Source organism: Opisthocomus hoazin, chromosome Z (assembly GCF_030867145.1).
Source record: "Opisthocomus hoazin isolate bOpiHoa1 chromosome Z, bOpiHoa1.hap1, whole genome shotgun sequence".
Lineage (NCBI taxonomy): Eukaryota > Metazoa > Chordata > Aves > Opisthocomiformes > Opisthocomidae > Opisthocomus > Opisthocomus hoazin.
In genome coordinates, this window is record NC_134454.1 from 32,804,437 (window position 1) to 32,824,140 (window position 19,704).

The window sequence follows — 19,704 nt, forward strand, 5'->3', positions numbered from 1 at the left end:
GTATGTCAAACCATTAAAACAGTCTTACATGAACAGTAGTTCCAAAATCTGTGGGAAACAGGAAAGTGTGTCATTCTGTTAAAGGCAGCAAAAACTAAAGTGGAAGTTAATATTGACTTGCCTCCATGAGTAGTTGCCAGGATTGGGAACAGAAAGCAATGGTAATGATATATTTATCAAGCTGTGGTCCTGACTGGTTTTATCATGCTTTTATCACAAGGTACAGAGTAAAAGGCAAATTATTATTTATAGAAGAGAAAACAAATGAAAAACAATTCTGTGGAATAACCTACTGTTGTTCTCTTGCTCCCACACTTACACAATTTTGCAGACGTTAAGGGGTAGAAAATTCAGTGTTTATGTCATAATACAAAGCAGAGGAGTGTACTGTATGATACTTCCAGATTTAGAATACCTTGAGAGTTGATGTTTCTATTTAAAATGTCAAGGATCTTGTCCAGGAGCATTAGAGACTGTGAAATTCATTGTGTTGGTAGTCTGCATAGAGCTTTCTTCATCTGAGCCCAAACTAACATGCTGAGTCTATTTTACTTGAATTTTAACTTACTAGGGTAGCTAGGCAGTTCTCTGAAAACGATTAACTCTTTTAAAGTGGATAAATACCTTCAGCTGAAAAGTTAAATGGCTCAGGGAATATTATTTCTTAGCTTTTTATCAATGATTATTATTTTCCATGTTACAAAAAATGGGAATGGTAGTGGTGCTTTTAACAATTGAAAATGTTGCTTAATAACTTTTCACATTAATTCAACTGTCCAGTAGAAGTCTATGTATATATTTGAAGTCCTTTGTAGACTCTTGGATGTGAAAAACAATGAGCTTCACTCTTAAATTTGTAAAGACAACTGCAGGGTAACTTCCAGGAGAAGGGGAGAAAGAGGATTAACTTGGGATAACCGACTAAACCAGTAAACCTGGGATACCAAACCCACTTTCTACTACATATAAGCACTATCGCAGAAGGTGGAAGAGGCAGACTTTACTTTCTGTAGGTAGTCTTCCATTGCATGTTTGAGCCCAGCATGGAGTCCCCCAAGTTGTCTTGTAGGGTATCATCACTAGGAGAGCAGGATTTGAAGTATCTTTCCTGGGGATGTATCTCTGGCCTCCAATTTGACAGACTATCATTTTAATGCATTTAGTAATCAAGTTGTTTTTTATTGTAATATTGGACCCTTCAAAAGGGCATTTGTAGATTTAGAATGCTAAACAAGAATTCATCTTTCTGGAATTCTGTTCAAGGGAGAGTAGTCATTGATAGTTTATAATAACTGAAAATTGGTGGTGCCTTTGTATAGAAAGGAATATTTTGTTAATGTTTTCTTTCCCATTTGATGGCTTTGTTTAACATTGAAATTGTGGAAAACGTATTCTTAGTTGATTTCTTCTCAAATAGTCTCAAGTCCATGAAATGTTTGTAGGTTTTCATGCCATGTATTATTTGTTTATATTCATCTGTAGTTGCAATGAAGGAATATCGTAAGACTTGGTGTAAGAATTGTAAAATATGGTAAATCCGAAGCAGCTTTGAATAGTAGCAGCAGGCGTAGTTCAGAGAAAACAGAATACCTGTGTGGTAGCCTACTGCTTGTAATAATCCACATAGGAGTTTCAAGATGATAAATAGTTGTGGTTTTCCGTGTGCAGATTTCATGGAATTTCAGCATCTGTACTAATTAGTTTTTCTTGATTGCCGGTTCATGAGCCACAGCTAGCATATGTCTTGGCCTCCTGAGCTGACTTGGTTAATTAGAGTGATCTTTTATGTCCACAGTTTGACCTCTCTTATATTGCTACATAGGTGTTAAGGATGGGACTTTGGTTAAATAAAGCATCATCAGGTAGGTAATGGGAAAAAATGAAGGTGTAATTAAGGTCAAACTGAACTTACATAGGAATATTTGCTCAGTGACACACTCCACCAATCCACAAGTAACAGCTCAAAGAGGTCCACCAACATGTAAATATCAAACAATCTGGAAGATGCTCTCCCTTTGTAAACATCATCCATCTCACCCTGAAGGGTCGAGGTATTGTCCTCTGTTTTCAGGGAGACCTGACCATGGAGGACCTCCAGGATTGAGCTTGTATGGCTGGAGGAGACACACTCAGCACCTTAGTCCTTCCGATGCCCACTGCTCCTTTCAGCAAGGAAAGGGGAAGTAGGCAGAACCACTTTTCTGTAACATTGTAGTGTTACTTGCATTAGTAATCACACTTTTGCAGAGGCAAAAAAAAAAAAGCCACACTCCTTCACATGAATCCAGTTATTACATACTAATTAATGCCAGTGTTTAGTCTGTCCTGACCTAAACCATGCCATTCACAAAAAGCAGGTGTCAGGTGCAGGATCTGAAGGCAGTTTTGGACTGTGAAAAGTAGATGGTACAGCAGTGGTGCTGTCTGGATGTCCATGAAGCTGAGAGCGCTTGGAGCTGCCGGGCTAGCTCTCTGGGAGGAGACGAGCCAGGGGTATGGCGGGAAGTGTACTTAGTACTCCCATGCGACGTGCGCTAACAGTGTACAAAGTGGATGCTAACTCATACCTGCGGTAATGCTGGCTGCTATTCAGTATGATGTGTCAGTATTTGATGTAGGATAACACTAATTCCTACTTGATACGGTGTTTTAGTAGTGTATATAACATAGCACTAACACCTTGAAATATGTAAAACAGTAACAAATGGAGTTTTAAGTTTTTTCCCTTCCCTGTTTTCTGTCATCATTCAGCACCTCCCAGTATACAGCAAGCGTTGCAAATCCTGCTTACACTGTGTGGGGCATCCATGGTATAACGCTGTGCTTCCTGGGGGGAGAAGGGGAGGAGCAGTGTGTGTTCCTTAAGGAGCAGCGTGAAGAAATAGGAGTCAAGGCTGTGTGGCTGCGCTCTGAGCCATGTATCTTTACTTTTTCTCTCCTGACATCCATGTGAAGAGGTCGTTCTTGCTGTGGATTCTGCTAGAAGGGCTGAAAAGTCTCGAAAACGCTAATGATGTGAGAAACTGGAACCTCATAACCCTTAAATAGCGATCTAAACACTGATTATAAATGAGGAGTAGCAGAAAACCAACTGACTTCACAATTACAGTGCTGGGATGTGAGTGCCAGTAGCTTAGAGTTGTATAACTGGGAGCTGTAGTGGCTGGGGTCTATGTCCAATGACAGTCAGGGATGACCGAGGAGTTAGCCACCTGGGAAGGTGAATCCAAGGAGGAATAAAGATACTGTTGTGCCCCTGAGTACCCTAAAAGGTCTTAATGACCCTGATGAGCCTCGCCTGGGCCTTCCACCCACACCCTCTGCCCATGGGCTCTATTTCAGCCCAGGCCCATGCCTTCAGATGCTGGCCAGGCTGTGTCCTGTGTGTGCCTGTCTGCAGCTCCATCACAGCAATGCTTGTGGCTGGCTGAGAACTTCGTTGGTCCAGAACCTGACCCACAAACTGGCTTGTGGCTTGACCTGGGTCCTGCCTTGTTGCTGTGGGATTGCAGCTGTGCTGTGTCTGGTGCTGATTGTGCTCGCTGGACCTGATCTTGACTTCCCAGCTTGACTGTGGACTTGCCTTGCTGCTATGGAGGATCTGGATTTTGAACCTGACTACCATGCCTGCACTTGCCCTGCTTGCCTTGCTTAGGTACTGTGGGGTAGGGCACTGTTTGCTGGCCTTGTTACTGCCCTCTGCTCCTTGCTCCTCATCCTTTCTCATCCCCGAGAGGCTGAGAAAGGCCTCACACCATCAGCCCTGCCAGCATAAGATTTCTCCTGTGCCGCTTTCCAAGAAGAACTGGCTTTGGTGAACAACCAGTAGGGGAGACTCTGCCCCCCGCCAGCTGGGGGTGATGATGTTTGTTTTCTAGAGTACCTAGACACTCACCAGGAGGTAGAAATCAAAGTGCTGCATCGATGTGGGAATGTACTTGAGACTGCTCACAGTGTAGCCACTGCAGCTGAAACACATCGTGAAGACATATTCTCTGGTTGAAGTCCAAATACTAATGCTTTGTTCTACCTCCTTGCTCTCCCCATGGTCATACTGTCAGGAGCACTTGTAATCTTAACTGTGGCTGTTGCAGTCCTGTATATATAAAGATCTGGAGACTGTTGCAGAAGGCGTTAATTTAAGATGCGAGTAACATCCTACTACTTATTGTCAGATGAATGAGTGCTGCTGAGGTGTTGCAGGAACATGCTGTGGCCTAGTGAGCTGACATCACCCAGGTAATTAGGGTGATGTTGCAGGCCCGTAAACCTGACCTTCAGGTACACACAGCTCCTTTCAGCAAGGAAGGGGGAAGCAGTGAAAAGCACTTTTCTGTAGTGTTCTGTAGAACAACACACTTTATAGTGTTCTTTGCATTAGTAATTACTCTTTCACAGAAGGAATAAAAAACCAGTGGTTGCATACTGACTAATGCGTTTGATCTGTCCTGACCTTAACTGTGACAGAACTTCAAAATCTATGTTTTATGAAGCTGAAACTGTTACCAGTTTGCTCTGAGCCTTTGTAATAGCATCTGCCTTTTTGTTTTGGTTTTGGTAAATATTTTGGAGATTGTGTTAGTATTCTGAAAAGGGGAGAAGTGTGGTTTTCCCCACACATCATACTGTGAAAAACAACTTACCATTTGTTAAAATGGTCGCTTAGAATTATTGCGGGCTTGAAATTACGTTTTACGAAAATATTGAGATAAACATGCATGTATTGTATAAGTAGACAAAACCTTATCTCTAAACATTTTCTGATCTTCTGTGTATCCCTGTATCGTGTAGTCCTGCAATCTGTTTCAGAAGATCAAAACCTGTAGGGAATGCCTAAGGAATGTATGTCCCAGAAATATTAAGGTTTGTTACTTGGGGCTTGGTCTGTACAGTAATGTAATCTTATTCTCTAGAGACTATCTATGATATGATTTGGGAAGGCAGTCTAGAAGTCAGTGAATTCTGCAGTGACTTCTGCTGTAGGCATATGTTATTTGATTATTGGTGTTAGTTTTCCCCTAAAAAGAAATTTGATTGACATTCAGAATGGGTTGTTTTAAAATGACTAGTTTAAACCATGATTAAAATGATTTTTTTCTGCGCACAGATGAATTGTTTTGAAGATAAATGTCACTTATGCTTCTTCCTTTACTTAGATGTTGACTTGTGTTGTGTAAATCATTACTGTGAAGAATACACTATATTAACACATTTACTTAAGAGTTTAATATGTTGTTCGTATCTCTAATGTTTATTCTTGCATTTGGATATGTATCATGTGGCTTTTTCTACTTGAGCTAACTTGTGTTTGTGTGCATATAGGTTTGTGTGGTTCTGGGATAATATTTTGAGCAAATATTGTCGTACACTTGTTTTCTTCTTGAAGTCTTTCCTGGGTATCACCTGTTAGAAATGTTAGCTTTTTTTGGACTGACGTAATATGTACATTCTCATATTTTCAGTTTACCTATGAACTGGAATGCTAATGCAATGACTGAATAATTTTTAAATATGTCTTAGTTAAACAGAGCAGCTTTCAAATCCATGGGCCCTGATGGGGTGCACCCCAGAGTGCTGAGGGAGCTGGCAGGTGTTGTTGCTGTGCACTCTCCATCATCTTTGAAAGGTCCTGGAGAACAGGAGAAGTGCCTCAGGACTAGAGAAAAGCCAGTGTCACTCCAGTCTTCAAAAAGGGCAAGAAGAAGGACCCAGGGAACTACAGGCCCGTCAGCCTCACGTCCATACCTGGAAAGGTGATGGAGCAGCTCGTTCTGGATGTCATTTCTAAGCAAGTGGAGGAAAAGAAGGTTTATCAGGAGCAGCCAACATGGATTCACCAAGGGGAAATCCTGCTTGACCAATCTGATAGCTTTCTATGATGGCGTGACTGGCTGGGTAGATCAGAGGAGAGCCGTGGGTGTTGGCTACTTCGACTTCAGCAAGGCTTTCGACACTGTCTCCCATAACATCCTCCTAGGGAAGCTCAGGAAGTGTGGGCTGGATGAGTGGTCGGTGAGGTGGATTGAGAACTGGCTGAATGGCAGAACTCAGAGGGTTGTCATCAGCGGCGCTGAGTCTAGTTGGAGGCTGGTAACTAGTGGTGTCCCTCAGGGGTCAGTACTGGGCCCAGTCTTACTCAACTTCTTCATCAACGACCTGGATGAAGAGTTAGAATGTACCCTCAGCAAGTTTGCTGATGACACCAAACTGGGAGGTGTGGTGGATACCCCAGAAGGCTGTGCTGCCTTTCAGCGTGACCTGGACAGGCTGGAGACTTGGGCAGAGAGTAACCTGATGAAATTCAACAAGAGCAAGTGCAGGGTCCTATACCATGGGTACAGGCTTGGGGCTGACCTGCTGGAGAGCAGGTCTGTGGAGAGGGACCTGGGTGTCCTGGTGGATGACAAGTTGACCATGAGTCAGCAGCGTACCCTTGTTGCCAAGAAGGCCAATGGTGTCTTGGGGTGCGTTAAGAAGAGTGTGGCCAATAGGTTGAGGGAGGTTCTCCTCCCCCTCTACTCTGCCCTAGTGAGGCCTCATCTGGAGTACTGTGTCCAGTTCTGGGCTCCCCAGTTCAAGAAAGATGAGGAGCCACTGGAGAGAGTCCAGCAGAGGGCTACGAGGATGGTGAGGGGCCTGGAGCATCTCTTCTACAAGGAAAGGCTGAGGGAGCTGGGCTTGTTTATCCTGAAGAAGAGAAGGCTGCGAGGGGACCTTATAAATGCTTATAAATATGTTAAGGGTGGGTGTCAGGAGGATGGGGCCAGACTCTTTTCAGTGGTGCCCAGTGAAAGGACAAGGGGCAACAGGCACAAACTGAGGCACAGGAAGTTCCGTCTGAACATGAGGAAGAACTTCTTCCCTCTGAGGGTGACGGAGCACTGGAACAGGTTACCCAGGGAGGTTGTGGAGTCTCCTTCTCTGGAGCTATTCAAGACCCGCCTGGACAAGGTCCTGTGCAGCCTGCTGTAGGTGACCCTGCTTCGGCAGGAGGGTTGGACTAGATGATCCCCAGAGATCCCTTCCAACCCCTACCATTCTGTGATTCTGTCTACTTCTGTTGAAGATTTTGCATCAGAAAACTCATCTCCAGTGTTAGTATGAATGCATTTCTGTTATTTCTGAATTATAGTCTGAATTAGTTGTTAGGTTTCTGTTCAATTATCTGTCTCTGTTTCATCCATCAGATCAAATGTTGTAAGAGTCTTATGTATATGGGATAGTAACATTGTTAGATACAGATTTTCTTGGTACATTTAAGTAGTATTTACAACATCTTTTAAAGACTCGATTCTGCAATTAAATGAGTCAGACAACTAATATGCCTTCTCCCACTCTCCATTCTAAAATTTGAAAGCAGCAGTTTGCCTTCTTAGGAAAATATTTTAACTAAAGTAGCTAAATTGCATGCCTTCACATTGTTTGCGTATGTCTTCACCAATATTTAGGAAAGAAGAATCACACAGTGTTATATGAAAGAAAAATTTGTACTTAGTTCAAATGATGACTGAGTAACTCTCGATTCACGAAGGGGTTTTTGTTACTAGGCCCTTGGATATTCTTAGACAAATGCTTGTGAGTCAAGCAGACAAAATGACTTATACATTCTTCCTGACCCTGTTGCTTAATGAGAACTCATGGTATTCATGGTTGGCATATATTTAGTTGCCGTACCATTTTAGGGAGAAGGAAAGAATAAAATTCTTAGCATGCGTGCAAAGTGGAGAAGGAATGCTCAGGTCGTATTTAGGGCATGGGGTTGAGGTCCTTTCAGATTCTACATTTTCACTTTTTCTGTTATTGTAGTTGGCGACTACCGTTAATAGCAGAAAAAATGTTCAGTTAAATATAACCTGAATTCTTTAAACAACAAGTAACTGGGTTTCTGGTTTCTGCTACTACAGTGAGGGGTAAACAGGAGTATTAAGTGGCCGTAATGAAACTAAATACATGCAAAATACGACTTCAGGGCTTTAATTGTCAGAGCGACATTTTTCCCCCACCCCCTCTGTGTAAAATTAGACTACTTGTTGTTTGGAGTTTGATGCTTCTTAATTGATTTTTAGTCAAAGTCTGATGAAGTTTCATGCCTCACATGTGTTGCATCCCAAAGGCTTAGAAATAATAGTCTATAAAGGTGCCTAGCTGTATCCTAGGAAAACAAACAGTACGTATTTCAGATTAAATACAAGTTTCTCTGAGACTATCCCATTTGTAATTAATTGAACTGTACTGAAGAATTTGTGGCTAGCAAGGAAGAGAGGAAGAAAATACTGCACTTGAAAGTTTTTTTTTGGAAAAAAGTGGGGTTTTTTTTACACGCAGCCCTTTTAAAAATTAAAAAGTTATGGGATTTATTGATTCCAGAATTAATGCTGAATAAATACCTGCCATAGTTTCGACCAATAGACATGTTCTAAAGAAGTATTTTAGAGTGCCAGACTTACCCTCCTGTTTCCAACTATGTATGACTCGCAAAGACTTTAGAAACCCAGACTAGTTGACATTCAGATATTTGCTATACCTCTTTGCTATAAGTGCAGCATTTTTTTATAGTTGAATTGCAGAATCGTTTACATATATTACCATCAGCAATTTAAAAATCGTAGAACAGCTTAAGTAATCTCAGGAAAGACATCTGTTGCTGTAGTCTGAGGTTGTGTGATATGCCTTATTTAGTCAGGGAAATTGGCCGTGGTAGATACAGAGTAATAATTAGTTTCATTAACCTGTTGTTGAATGCTAACCTTTATAGAGGTTCCTTACTGGACTGGTTACTTGTCACTGTAAATTTTACCTGTTTTTGAAGACATGTCCAAAATCAGATTGTGCTTTCCAAGCAACTGATTTCTAATCCTACTCAGTAACTAAAGGAAGGAATAAACTTGAACTAGCTGTAAGGTGGTCTACTCACCTTACCTATCACCCCTTAATAATCCTACACAAATCTAGAAATGCGGTCATGAAATAGGAGAGGTGGAAAGACTTACGGTTTAAGAAAAAGCAGTCTTAACCAATTAGGGAATCATTAATGTGTTTGGAAAAATGGGATGAGTAAGGGAACAGAGGAGGGTGTTCCAGCCCTGGGTTGGTAGCCATCCTTGTGTTGAACAGTTCCACTTGCCTACATTTCCACAGGTCTGAAAGAATAAACATTCACCATGTAATTGCTACAGTGGACACTCAAAGAGAACTGTGATGCTGCTTTCTGTGAGTGTAGCTTTTTGCTGGAAGAAGTACTTATCAGTGAAAGGTTTGGCAGCTGTGCTTGCTTGTCCTGCGTGCCTCTTCACCTTTGCCTGTGAGGCCTCACAGTGAACCGACACAAGCAGCTCACTTAGGGGAAGTGACTGCCTCATACCGGGCAGTTGTGCTGTGAAGACTGGAGCAGTGGTGGTGGCCTAAGGGCAGTGTAAGCTGACATCCCTGCTGAAAGAAGTGCTTGTTAAGCATCTATAAACTGCAGGCAGGGAAGGGGGTCAAGGAGGCTTTGTAGGCAGGATTTGGCTGCTCTGACTGTTCCTCAGCTGGACATAAACAGGGAATAACTAAGAGGTAGCCAACTGAAAACTTCTGTACTGAGAGAAACTAGGGGCACAGTAGGACGCTCTAGTCTCTGTAGAAAGATTCAGTAAGACTTTTGTAACACACTACCTAGGTCACCCTAACTTGTGTGGACTTTTTTAGCACTCACTGCCTTGCCAACCTTCTTAGCAGAGCAAACCATAGTAGATCTTTGTCACCACGTTAAACAGTTCTTGTCACAAAGTGTTTCAAAAAGATCTCGTTCAGCTCTACCTGGGAAAGAAGGAGATTGAAGAGATGGGCTTCACAAACTTGAATGCTGTCATTTTTTTGTGAATTCACTGTGAACAGGGGTGTGAAGACACTGATGAAGTAAATATCATCTTCTTCACTAATCCAGAATATCCTCAACACGTGCACATTGTACTTCAAGTTGCAGGAGAACTGTCATGGTGTCAATTTATCTTTGCACTTGTCTAGAACATTTTTGCTTTGGGTTTGTTTTTACTTTCAATTGATGACTGAGAAGGTTTATTGCTTATACTGCTGGATAAATTATGAGATGCTGAAAAGCATCTCTATAGCATTCTTGTACTTCAGAAATAGCTTGATCATCCACCTGCAGAAACAGTGGAGTTCCTAGCCTTTCTCTTATACCATTTCCTTCCAGGGGCCATGTTATAATAAATAAATATGCTTTAGTTGTATGAGTAGGTATGTAACAGTATTGGTATGAAAAGTTATAAATTGGGATAGCTTTTCCGTGGACCACTCAAATAATAATAAAAGTATAGTCAAAATCTTGTGGTTGTAAGAATCACAGAATGGTAGGGGTTGGAAGGGAGCTCTGTGGGTCATCTAGTCCAACTCTCCTGCCGAAGCAGGGTCACCTACAGCAGGCTGCACAGGACCTTGTCCAGGCGGGTCTTGAACATCTCCAGAGAAGGAGACTCCACAACCTCCCTGGGCAGCCTGTTCCAGTGCTCCATCACCCTCAGAGGGAAGAAGTTCTTCCTCATGTTCAGACGGAACTTCCTGTGCTTCAGTTTGTGCCCATTGCCCCTTGTCCTGTCGCTGGGCACCACTGAAAAGAGCTTGGCCCCATCCTCCTGACACCCACCCTTCAGATATTTGTAGGCATTTATAAGGTCCCCTCGCAGCCTTTTCTTCTTCAGGCTGAACAAGCCCAGCTCCCTCAGCCTCTCCTCGTAGGGGAGATGTTCCAGTCCCCTCACCATCCTTGTAGCCCTCCGCTGGACTCTCTCCAGTAGCTCTTCATCTTTTTTGAAGTGGGGAGCCCAGAACTGGACAGAGTACTCCAGATGAGGCCTCGCCAGGGCAGTGTAGAGGGGAAGGAGAACCTCCCTCGTCCTGCTGGCCACACTCTTCTTGATGCACCCCAGGATGCCATTGGCCTTCTTGGCAGCCAGGGCACACTGCTGGCTCATGGTTAACCTGTCGTCCACCAGGACACCCAGGTCCCTCTCCGCAGAGATTCTCTCCAGCAGGTCCACCCCAAGCCTGTACTGATGCATGGGGTTTTTCTTCCTCAGGTGCAGGACCCTGCATTTGCCTTTGTAAAAGAAACTGTTTTGTAATAAGGGTTCTACACTTAGCATGACTCTGGCAGACCAGTTATTCTATGATGTCTTGATTTAATGTTTTATTGTTTTTTTAACATAAACACAGTTAAAAGTACATTCATTTAAAAATCCTCATTGTATCAAATGGAAGATATGTAGACAGTTATACATTTGTAATGGTGATGGTTCCCTGTGTCGTAAGAGGCTCAAAGCCTTGATAGGCTTTTATTAGACCAATTAAAACAGTTGACTAGGTGATGAGCTTGGGGTTTAAAAGAGCTTTCATTGTGTTTTGGCTCGTGTATTGCCAGGTTAATGGTTGTCAGCAGAAAGACAAAATCTAGGGAGCTGTCTTAGGAGATGGTGATTGAATCATGTATCAGTGTAGGTACAGGCGTGTGTCATGACTGAAGGTTTTAACTTTGTGATACCGTTTTTCTCCTGTTGAAGCTGGTTTAGTCCCCCATCCCAGAGCAGTTCATATTGTGCTGCAGTGAGCTACAGCTTCAGCTGTATGGATACAGAGCAGTTCTACAGAGAGTTGTAATACAGATCGCTGCAGCCACCTAAATTGTGTTTCTATGTGTATGTGTCATTTTAACCTGGAATTGCTTCATTGGTTTACAGCACAAGCCCACAAACAATATTGTTGCTGCATGAAATTGTAATGGTGGGGTGGGCTAGAAAGGAGGAATACTGCTTGAGAAGGTGACATACATTTTCTTTTGTAATGTATTAGAACTTGTTCTGAGAAAGCCGAATTATCTTTCAGATTATGGCTGATTTATAGACTTTCTGTATTATATATGGTAGTATGTTCTGGTCTTTGATACTTGTTTTTAAGATCTATCTGCTCATCATGGTGTTCTGTTGTAAATCCTCATAGTTAATTAATATTTTCTGTGATATCCTGTAAGAATTTTGCCTAGAAATTAGTAGCAAATTTATTAGTTGCATTTTCATGTGCCAAACCTACAAAGTATCTAGTGCTGTAAGTTACTGATGCAGGCAGTAAAATTTAAGTTGAAAACAAATAATTTTTTTTAACTATAAATTCCATGAAATATGTATGTGTAACAGCTTGTCAATATAGTAGATTCTGGTTTCTGCACTGAGATGCTTATTTGAGTCCTGAGTTGAATCAACAAAGACAGCTTTTAAAAACAGAAGAGGTTGGAATTTTTTTTTTTCCTGAAAAACTCTGTTGTGTTTTTTTTATATTGATGCATATAAAATTAAATACGAAATTGTGAGAATACATGTTAAGTGCTTGAAGTTAACTTATCTGCCAAAATAATAATAGATGTATTTGGGGCAAGGATTTATAGTGAAACCACAAAAGAGCTAGAAGTTCTTCAAAAAAGGCAGCTGCTGCCAGAGTCAGCCATGTTAAACACCAAGTTTGTTTCACAGTCTTCTTGAAAACTGCATAGATTTCTTCTGTTGAATAAATTAGAAGTTAAAAAGCAAGCTGAAAGTGCTTTACCTCTGACGGGAGTTACAGCAGTAGTGGGTCTTTTTTCCTGCCCTCTTGTAAATAAAAGGAAGGTTTGGCTTAATAAAAGACCATCCTTAATACTTTCTACCACTTACTAGCTGCACACATTGCTGCTTTTTTTTTTAATTATCAGGACATGCATTTTACAATAAATATATGGTCTTTAGGCGTTCAATACCTGGATGCTGGTATACTCAAGGTACTTCTAATGACCTAAAATTAATACTGATTTTGGATGTTAATTACATTCCAGTATCTGTCCACATAGAATGTGATATGTATCAGACGTCTAGTAACCATTTCATTGACAATTTTTAACAAGGTTAATTAAAAATATAACCATCCAAAGAAGCATAACTTGGGCTAGATGGTGTATGGTGTACTCTGTTGTTCAGCTGAGTAAGTTGCTCCTTATGTTAGCCTATATTTTTATTGCAAATGGAATTCATTGGTGGCAACTGAAAACAATTAGAATTGGAGTTTCTTTAAAGTATGGTTTTTAGATTTTTTATTTCTTTTAATGTAAAAATCATTTTGCACAGTGTTTGCCATAATTAGATGTTGCATTTAAATATACTGTTAAGATGCAGTTTCACAGCTAACAATAAGAAGTCTGTGCTGCTGCCAGAGAGCAATGAACACAGAGTCATGTTTTCCTCCATCCTATGCTCACACCTGTGCTGCTTCAAGAACAGGTAAATTTGGCTGAAAAGGTTTTTTAGCGTGCTGTCCTGGGCACAGCTTTGTGTTGTGAATGACCTTCATAACACTGGGGAAGCAGCAGGAGCACATGGTTGATTACAAGGATGAAAAGAACCAAACTGCTTCTTTAAGCACAGACAGCTTATAAACCAGTCCTTTATGAGTGGTACTTCCGCAGCCACTAGAAGTCAGCATGATGGCTTGCTGCCGCCAAAAGGGTGCTGTCTTAGTCCTGTTTCCTCTTCAGATGTCCCTACCCCTCTCTTCGCACTGGATCCTGGCACTTTTCAACCCCTCTTTCAGCTGGTAAACTAACTAACCTAACTCAGCATAGAGTGCTGGCAGGTTGGAGGATTGAGTCATGTCATGGAAAATCTCTTGGGTGCCAGAGCTGTTGCAAGAAAAACAGCTCATGACAATGAGCAGGTGGGAGAACTGGGGCAAGGGCAATGGGAACCTCTCATTCCACCAAAGTGGTGAGGAGCTGTTTGGATCAGCTTATTCCATCTCATAGAACCACTCCCTTAGTCTCAACTTTTTAATGAAAATGCTTTTATGGAAGATTGTGCTGAAAGTTTCAGGAACCTGAACTGCCTTTCAGAGGTGTTGTGGTACCTTGTTTCTTGTTGGCATTTTGAAGCTGGTGCTTGATTGGTATGCTAGAGCAGTCTTAAAGAGTAAACAGACTTAACTGGCATGTGGGCACTGATTTTTTTGAGTGAAGAACCTCTAATGCTCAAACTCTTCTCTATTAGTAGTTAGAGCCTCAAATTGTCAGTATTCCTAAAGCATACACACTTTGATTTTTAGTATTTTTTCTAAATACATATGATGCACCATCAAATTAGTTAGTTTTGCTCAAAGTCCATTGTGTCTAGTCACAAATGCTGACCTTAACTGTGTGACTGTGTGTTTACTCATATCTGGAAGCAATGTTGTGTTGCAGACCGAGAACCTGCAGCTAGATCATTTCTTTTCATAAGAATTTGTTATTCTTGATCTTTTAAAATGTAAACTGTAGTAGGATAAATAATAAGAGGAGTAGCAAGTGTAACACAGCTGGACTTGCTAACATCTTGAGACAGAAGGAAAAGTTGGTGGGTTTTTTTTTTCCTGAAAAACAAGTCCACAGCAACAGTGGGTAATGTGTACAGAAAGCGGGTGTTCTTGGGAAGAACGAATTAGAGGAGTTGTTGCACTTTTATATGAAGCTCTTTCTCTGTAACAGCTTTTACTAGTAATCTCGTCTTTCATTTTTTAGCGTGGACCTGAGGAGCTTTTTTCTTCTGGTGTCAGTAATAGGCCTTTTACCATGAACAATTCTACTACAGATACAGGTAGGTATACATAAAAAATATTTTTATCACAGTTCTTCTTCATCAGTGTGTGTTTACTCTGTGAATGTATTTTTTTTTGTATTCTTTATTGTCACCATGAGCATCCTCACAAAGCCTGAACTGTAATCCGACTCCAGCAGTGAAGCCACTGGAGTCTATCTATGAGTTGTTAGACTTTAATAGTCATATATCCTGTTGTAGCTTGGTACTAATATGCATTTAATGTGTTTCTGTTTGTCTTGAAGTCTCATCCCCAATAAGTGTGCACATTTTTCAGAATGCGTGCAGAGCACATGATGCCATTTAAATTTCTTGATGGAAAAAACAATGCATAACAGATTTTTCTGTTTTGCAGGCAGAGAAATTACTTAAACTGGCTTACGAGTGTGCCATGGTTGGGGCTTAGATCAGCTAACTTCTAACATCTAATAAAGCAAGCTGGAGAGGGGCTTTCTGCAAGGGCATGTAGTGATAGGACGAGGGGTAATGGCTTTGAACTAAAAGAGGCTAGGTTAGATATAAGAAATTCTTTACTGTGAGGGTGGTGAGGCCCTGGCACAGGTTGCCCAGAGAAGCTGTGGCTGCCCCCTCATTGACAGTGCTCAAGGCCAGGTTGGACGGGGCTTTGAGCAACCCGGACTGATGCAAGGTGTCCCTGCCCGTGGCAGAGGGGCTGGAACTAGATGATCTGAAAGGTCCCTTCCAACCCAAACCATTCTGTGACTGGAGTTTCACAAAATTCTACTAGTTAAAAAATCCTCTGTGAAGATCCTTACACAGAACGACTTTTGTGAGACCCTTCTCAGCCTTATACTGTATCCAAAACCTGTAGCAAAATCTGAAATTACTTACCCAGCTCATACAGGTATTTTTTCCTAGTCTTTTGTTATTCTCCTTGGAAGGCTAAATGCAACACGAGGTGTTAAGGCTATCTCTTTTGCTATGGTGAAGCTGTTTGTGGCACAGAAGTGAAAAAAGGATGCTGTTTCTTCCTTTAAGTGGTATGAAGTTAGACTTCAATACAATTTCTGTCAAATATGCTGTCTTTCGTCTCCATTTAGGATATTTTTTCCGTCAAGTCTCATAAGCCTCTGTAGCTTGCTTTAGGCAAATCTTTTACAGGGATCTGCAGTTTGGCTAATGAATTTTATTTTTACTACTTTAAGTTATTACTCCATCGTGATAGCTTCTAGAACAATAGGCCTGTTACAAATGTGGTGTTCTGCTTAAAGTGCTCTCAAGGACTCCGAGTCATCTCCTTGAAATGTAACCATTGGTCACTTACCTGTTACAGGATCCAAATACGCTTATGTTAAAAAAAAAGAAAAAAAGACAATTTGCCAAAACGGAAGACTTCAGAATCCATACGCATTTCATGCCTCACTGCTGTCTCTCCTTTTCAAAGACTTTTTAAAACTTAGTCATGTGGGACAGCAGAATTTCTTTAAGAAACAAAAGAATTTGAGGTAGCATCTGAATCTAATTAAGAAACATACGATGCAGCTAGATAAGTTAGTAATAAAAAAAAAGGATACATTACCTCCCAATTACTACTTGCCCCACTTCTGTGTAACTAATATTTTGTAAATAAGTTACATGGGCATTTGGGAAGAAGTTTTTGGCCTCTCTGTCTGTAAGACTTTAAAAAAACAAAACAAAACAACAACAACAACAAAAAACAGGAAAATAAACAGACAAACAAACAAACCCATACCAAAGCAGAACAGGCACACTACACAGTGCCCTTGCAGTGGAGATTTGGAACAGCTGAAGGGGGCTTCTCAAACTGTCCTTTGGTTATATATGAACTGTCCTTTCTTAGTATTCAAAGAGCTATAGATAAGTTGATGTCAGTGCGGAGATGGCAGTTTATCTCTTTCAGGTTTTGGTATCCATACTGTGCAATGTTTGTCCTGTTTGTTTGTCCATCCCCCTGCCTAAAATATTTTAGATCATGGGATTGACAAGAAGAAATTTAAAAAAGACAGATGGCCATGCTCCCCTTCACGTGTCCTTCATATTCGTCAAATTCCAAATGATGTTACTGAAGCAGAAGTAATTTCCTTAGGCCTGCCTTTTGGCAAAGTAACCAACCTCCTGCTGCTAAAAGGAAAAAGTCAGGTATGTTATTTTCAACGTTTCAGTTAAGAGCAAGGCTGAAGATGTGGTTCATGTTATGATCCTTTTGGTATTACATTTGGCTGAAATGATTGCAACAATGTCTAAATATTTCATTGATAGCTCAAGATTTCATATTTTCAAATGTAAAAGGATGTCTTGATATTTATTTGAAGGTTTTAATGTACGTTTACTAGTAACTTGTTAATAATATTGCTAAACATTATATGCACCTTATGTAAGAGTGTATAGATGGTAAAGAACTACATTGTTACTATTGATGTAGACATATGTCTTGAAACAACCTGTTTGATTAAATAATTAACATGCATGTTAACTTTTTGATGTGAAATAAATTGCTTGGGTTTTTTAAAATTCTTTTTGTTGTGATGGGGTGGTTCACATCATGAATAAACATTGAATTCCTAAAAATAATAGGCATTCATTCAAAAACTTTCTGGAGCACTGAACTGGGTTAATGCACGAACTGATAGTTATTTAGTGTCCTGTTCCTACTTTTTCAATCAGTATGTGTATCTGCTGCTTAGGTGATAGTGCTTGGATTCAGGAATCTAATACATGCATTAGCAGTGTGGTATTCTTAGGAACATTGCTTCCCATATGCCATATTTATTCCACCTCTTCTTTAATGGCTTATTGTACTTACAATGTAAAGCCTGTTAAGAAAACCCACAAATTAAATCAAATATTCCAATAAACATGCACTCACAAATGCATTTTAATGCTGAGCAAATCAGTACTGGACTTTCCTGTGATCTTTTTCTAGTGAGAGTGGAATTGGGAATAAATGGTGCTTTGATGCTTTGTTCTCTCCTGAACAAACAAAAAAAACCAACACCACTGATAACTGCTGTGTATTGGTTGCAGGCATTTTTGGAAATGGCTTCTGAAGAAGCTGCTGTTGCTATGGTGAACTACTACAGCGCTGCTACACCTCTTCTCCACAGTCAGCCTGTTTATATCCAGTATTCCAATCACAGAGAACTTAAGACTGACAATCTACCTAATCAGGCTGTAAGTATAAGATTTCCATGTAACAGGATAGAATTGCACGTGAGTTATGTACTGGATTTGGCTAGGATAGAGTTAATTTTCTTCACAGTAGCTTGTGACACTTACATAGCATCAAGGCCTCTTCTGTGTCTCACAGCACCCTGCCAGTGGGAGTGCACAAGAGGTTGGGAGGGGGCACAGCTGGGACAGCTGACCTCAACAAACCAAAGGAATATCCCACACCATATGGCGTTGTGCTCTGCAATGAAAGCTGGGGGAAAAAGGATGAAGGTGGGACATTCAGAGTTATGTCATTTTTCTTCACAAGTAAACTTTATGTCTGATGGAGACCTGCTTTCCTGGAAATGGCTGAACACCTGCCTACCAATGAGAAGTAGTAATGGAATTCCTTACTTTGCCTTACTCGCACATGCAGCTTTTTCTTGACCTATTAAACTGTCTTTATCTCAACCCATGTGTTTTCTCACTTCTATCCCTCCGATTCTCCCCCCTCCTACTGTGGGGGAAGTGACTGAGCAGCTTTGTGGCACTTCGCTGCCTACCAGGGTTAAACCACAACATTAGTAAATAAACAGACCACTTTCCATACACCAATAGTCAAATTCTGATAGCTATTATTTCTATCTGTTGTTATCTAAGCAGTAACTTCTTTCAGACAGGGACTTCTCAATATCTGTAAAATTACTGTGGAGGAGCTCAAGCTCAAGAATGGTTCATCCTGATGAGCAGGACATCAAGTGAAGGTGGTAGATGGACTGCTTGGATGAACAAGGAGCTCCTCACTGAACTCAGACGTAAACAAGAGGCATAGAAAAGGTAGAATCATGGACAGGTGACCCAGGGGGAATATAGAGCATTATCTGAACCTGCAGGGATGTGATTAGGAAAGTCAAAGACCCCATGAAGTTGGCTCTGCCCAGTGACAGGAGAAGAGGCAATGGGCAGAAATTCAAATACAGACTTAAGAAAAACCTTTTTTACTGTGAGAATGGTTAAACATTGGAAAGGGGTGCTCTGAGAGGTTGTGGAGTCTCCATCCTCAGATACATTAAAAACTTGACTGGAAACAGTCCTAAGAACCCTGCTGTAGGTGATCATGCTATTATATTCTACACTACTTAAAAATATTTGCTTACAATATGTTTTGAAAGAACTTTTGCCCTTCCTAAGTTTTAACATTAGGTAAGAACTCTCAGTGCTTCAGAATATGAAGAAAATATCATGCCTTCTCCAGTAAATCTTCTCTGTGAATAATTAGTCTTGTGTTTTTTCCCCTCTTGCTGTGTCCATAATATAGTAGCAGGAATACCACAAAAAACATACCACTTCAGTTTCATATATTTGTGTTTTCTTAAAGTTAATTGCTAATCATGGGTCTGTAGATACTATCTGAACAACACATGGAAGACCAAACCCAGCTGATACATGATGAACCACTTTCTGCCATAAAAGGAGCTCTTCTGAGGCTTTTTACTTTGTCAGATACGGATGTTATTGTGAAGGGTCATGTAACCTGCTTTTGTAGAATTTGTGTTGTTGGCACTGTTCCAAGGGCTTACCAAACTCAGGAATAGGAAATCATCATCTTTAAGTTGTTCAGGTTTATTCTTTATAGTGTTGGCTTTTTAAATGTTGTCTGCTTATTCTAAGAAGAACCCTAGATCTGATAAAATGGATATTTTCACTGATAAAACATCGGTTTTATGTGTAACTTCATGCCAAACACTGGAATTAATTTCTTCCTTATATTTTTGAAGTAAACAAAAAAATTGGTTTCTTAAGAATATGAATTGAACATTGCAGATGATTGATTTAAATCCTGATCTCTAAACAAAGAAATACTCTTTGCATAACAAGATCAAAGTATTCAAACAAGCATATTGTAGTTGAAATCCATTTGGATTTT

The 19,704-nt window shown here is 40.6% G+C and overlaps 1 protein-coding gene across 13 annotated transcripts in view; it reads left to right on the forward strand.

The window, feature by feature from the left end:
* Positions 1-19,704, forward strand: part of PTBP3 (polypyrimidine tract binding protein 3) — a 58,124-nt gene that overhangs the window by 11,089 nt on the left and 27,331 nt on the right. For all 13 annotated transcript variants that reach the window (XM_075446891.1, XM_075446884.1, XM_075446892.1 and 10 more), the window contains 3 exons: positions 14,570-14,645; positions 16,597-16,766; positions 17,652-17,798. In XM_075446891.1, coding sequence (XP_075303006.1) covers positions 14,621-14,645; positions 16,597-16,766; positions 17,652-17,798 — 342 coding nt within the window. In that variant the 5' untranslated portion in view covers positions 14,570-14,620. The remainder of the gene's footprint in view (positions 1-14,569; positions 14,646-16,596; positions 16,767-17,651; positions 17,799-19,704) is intronic.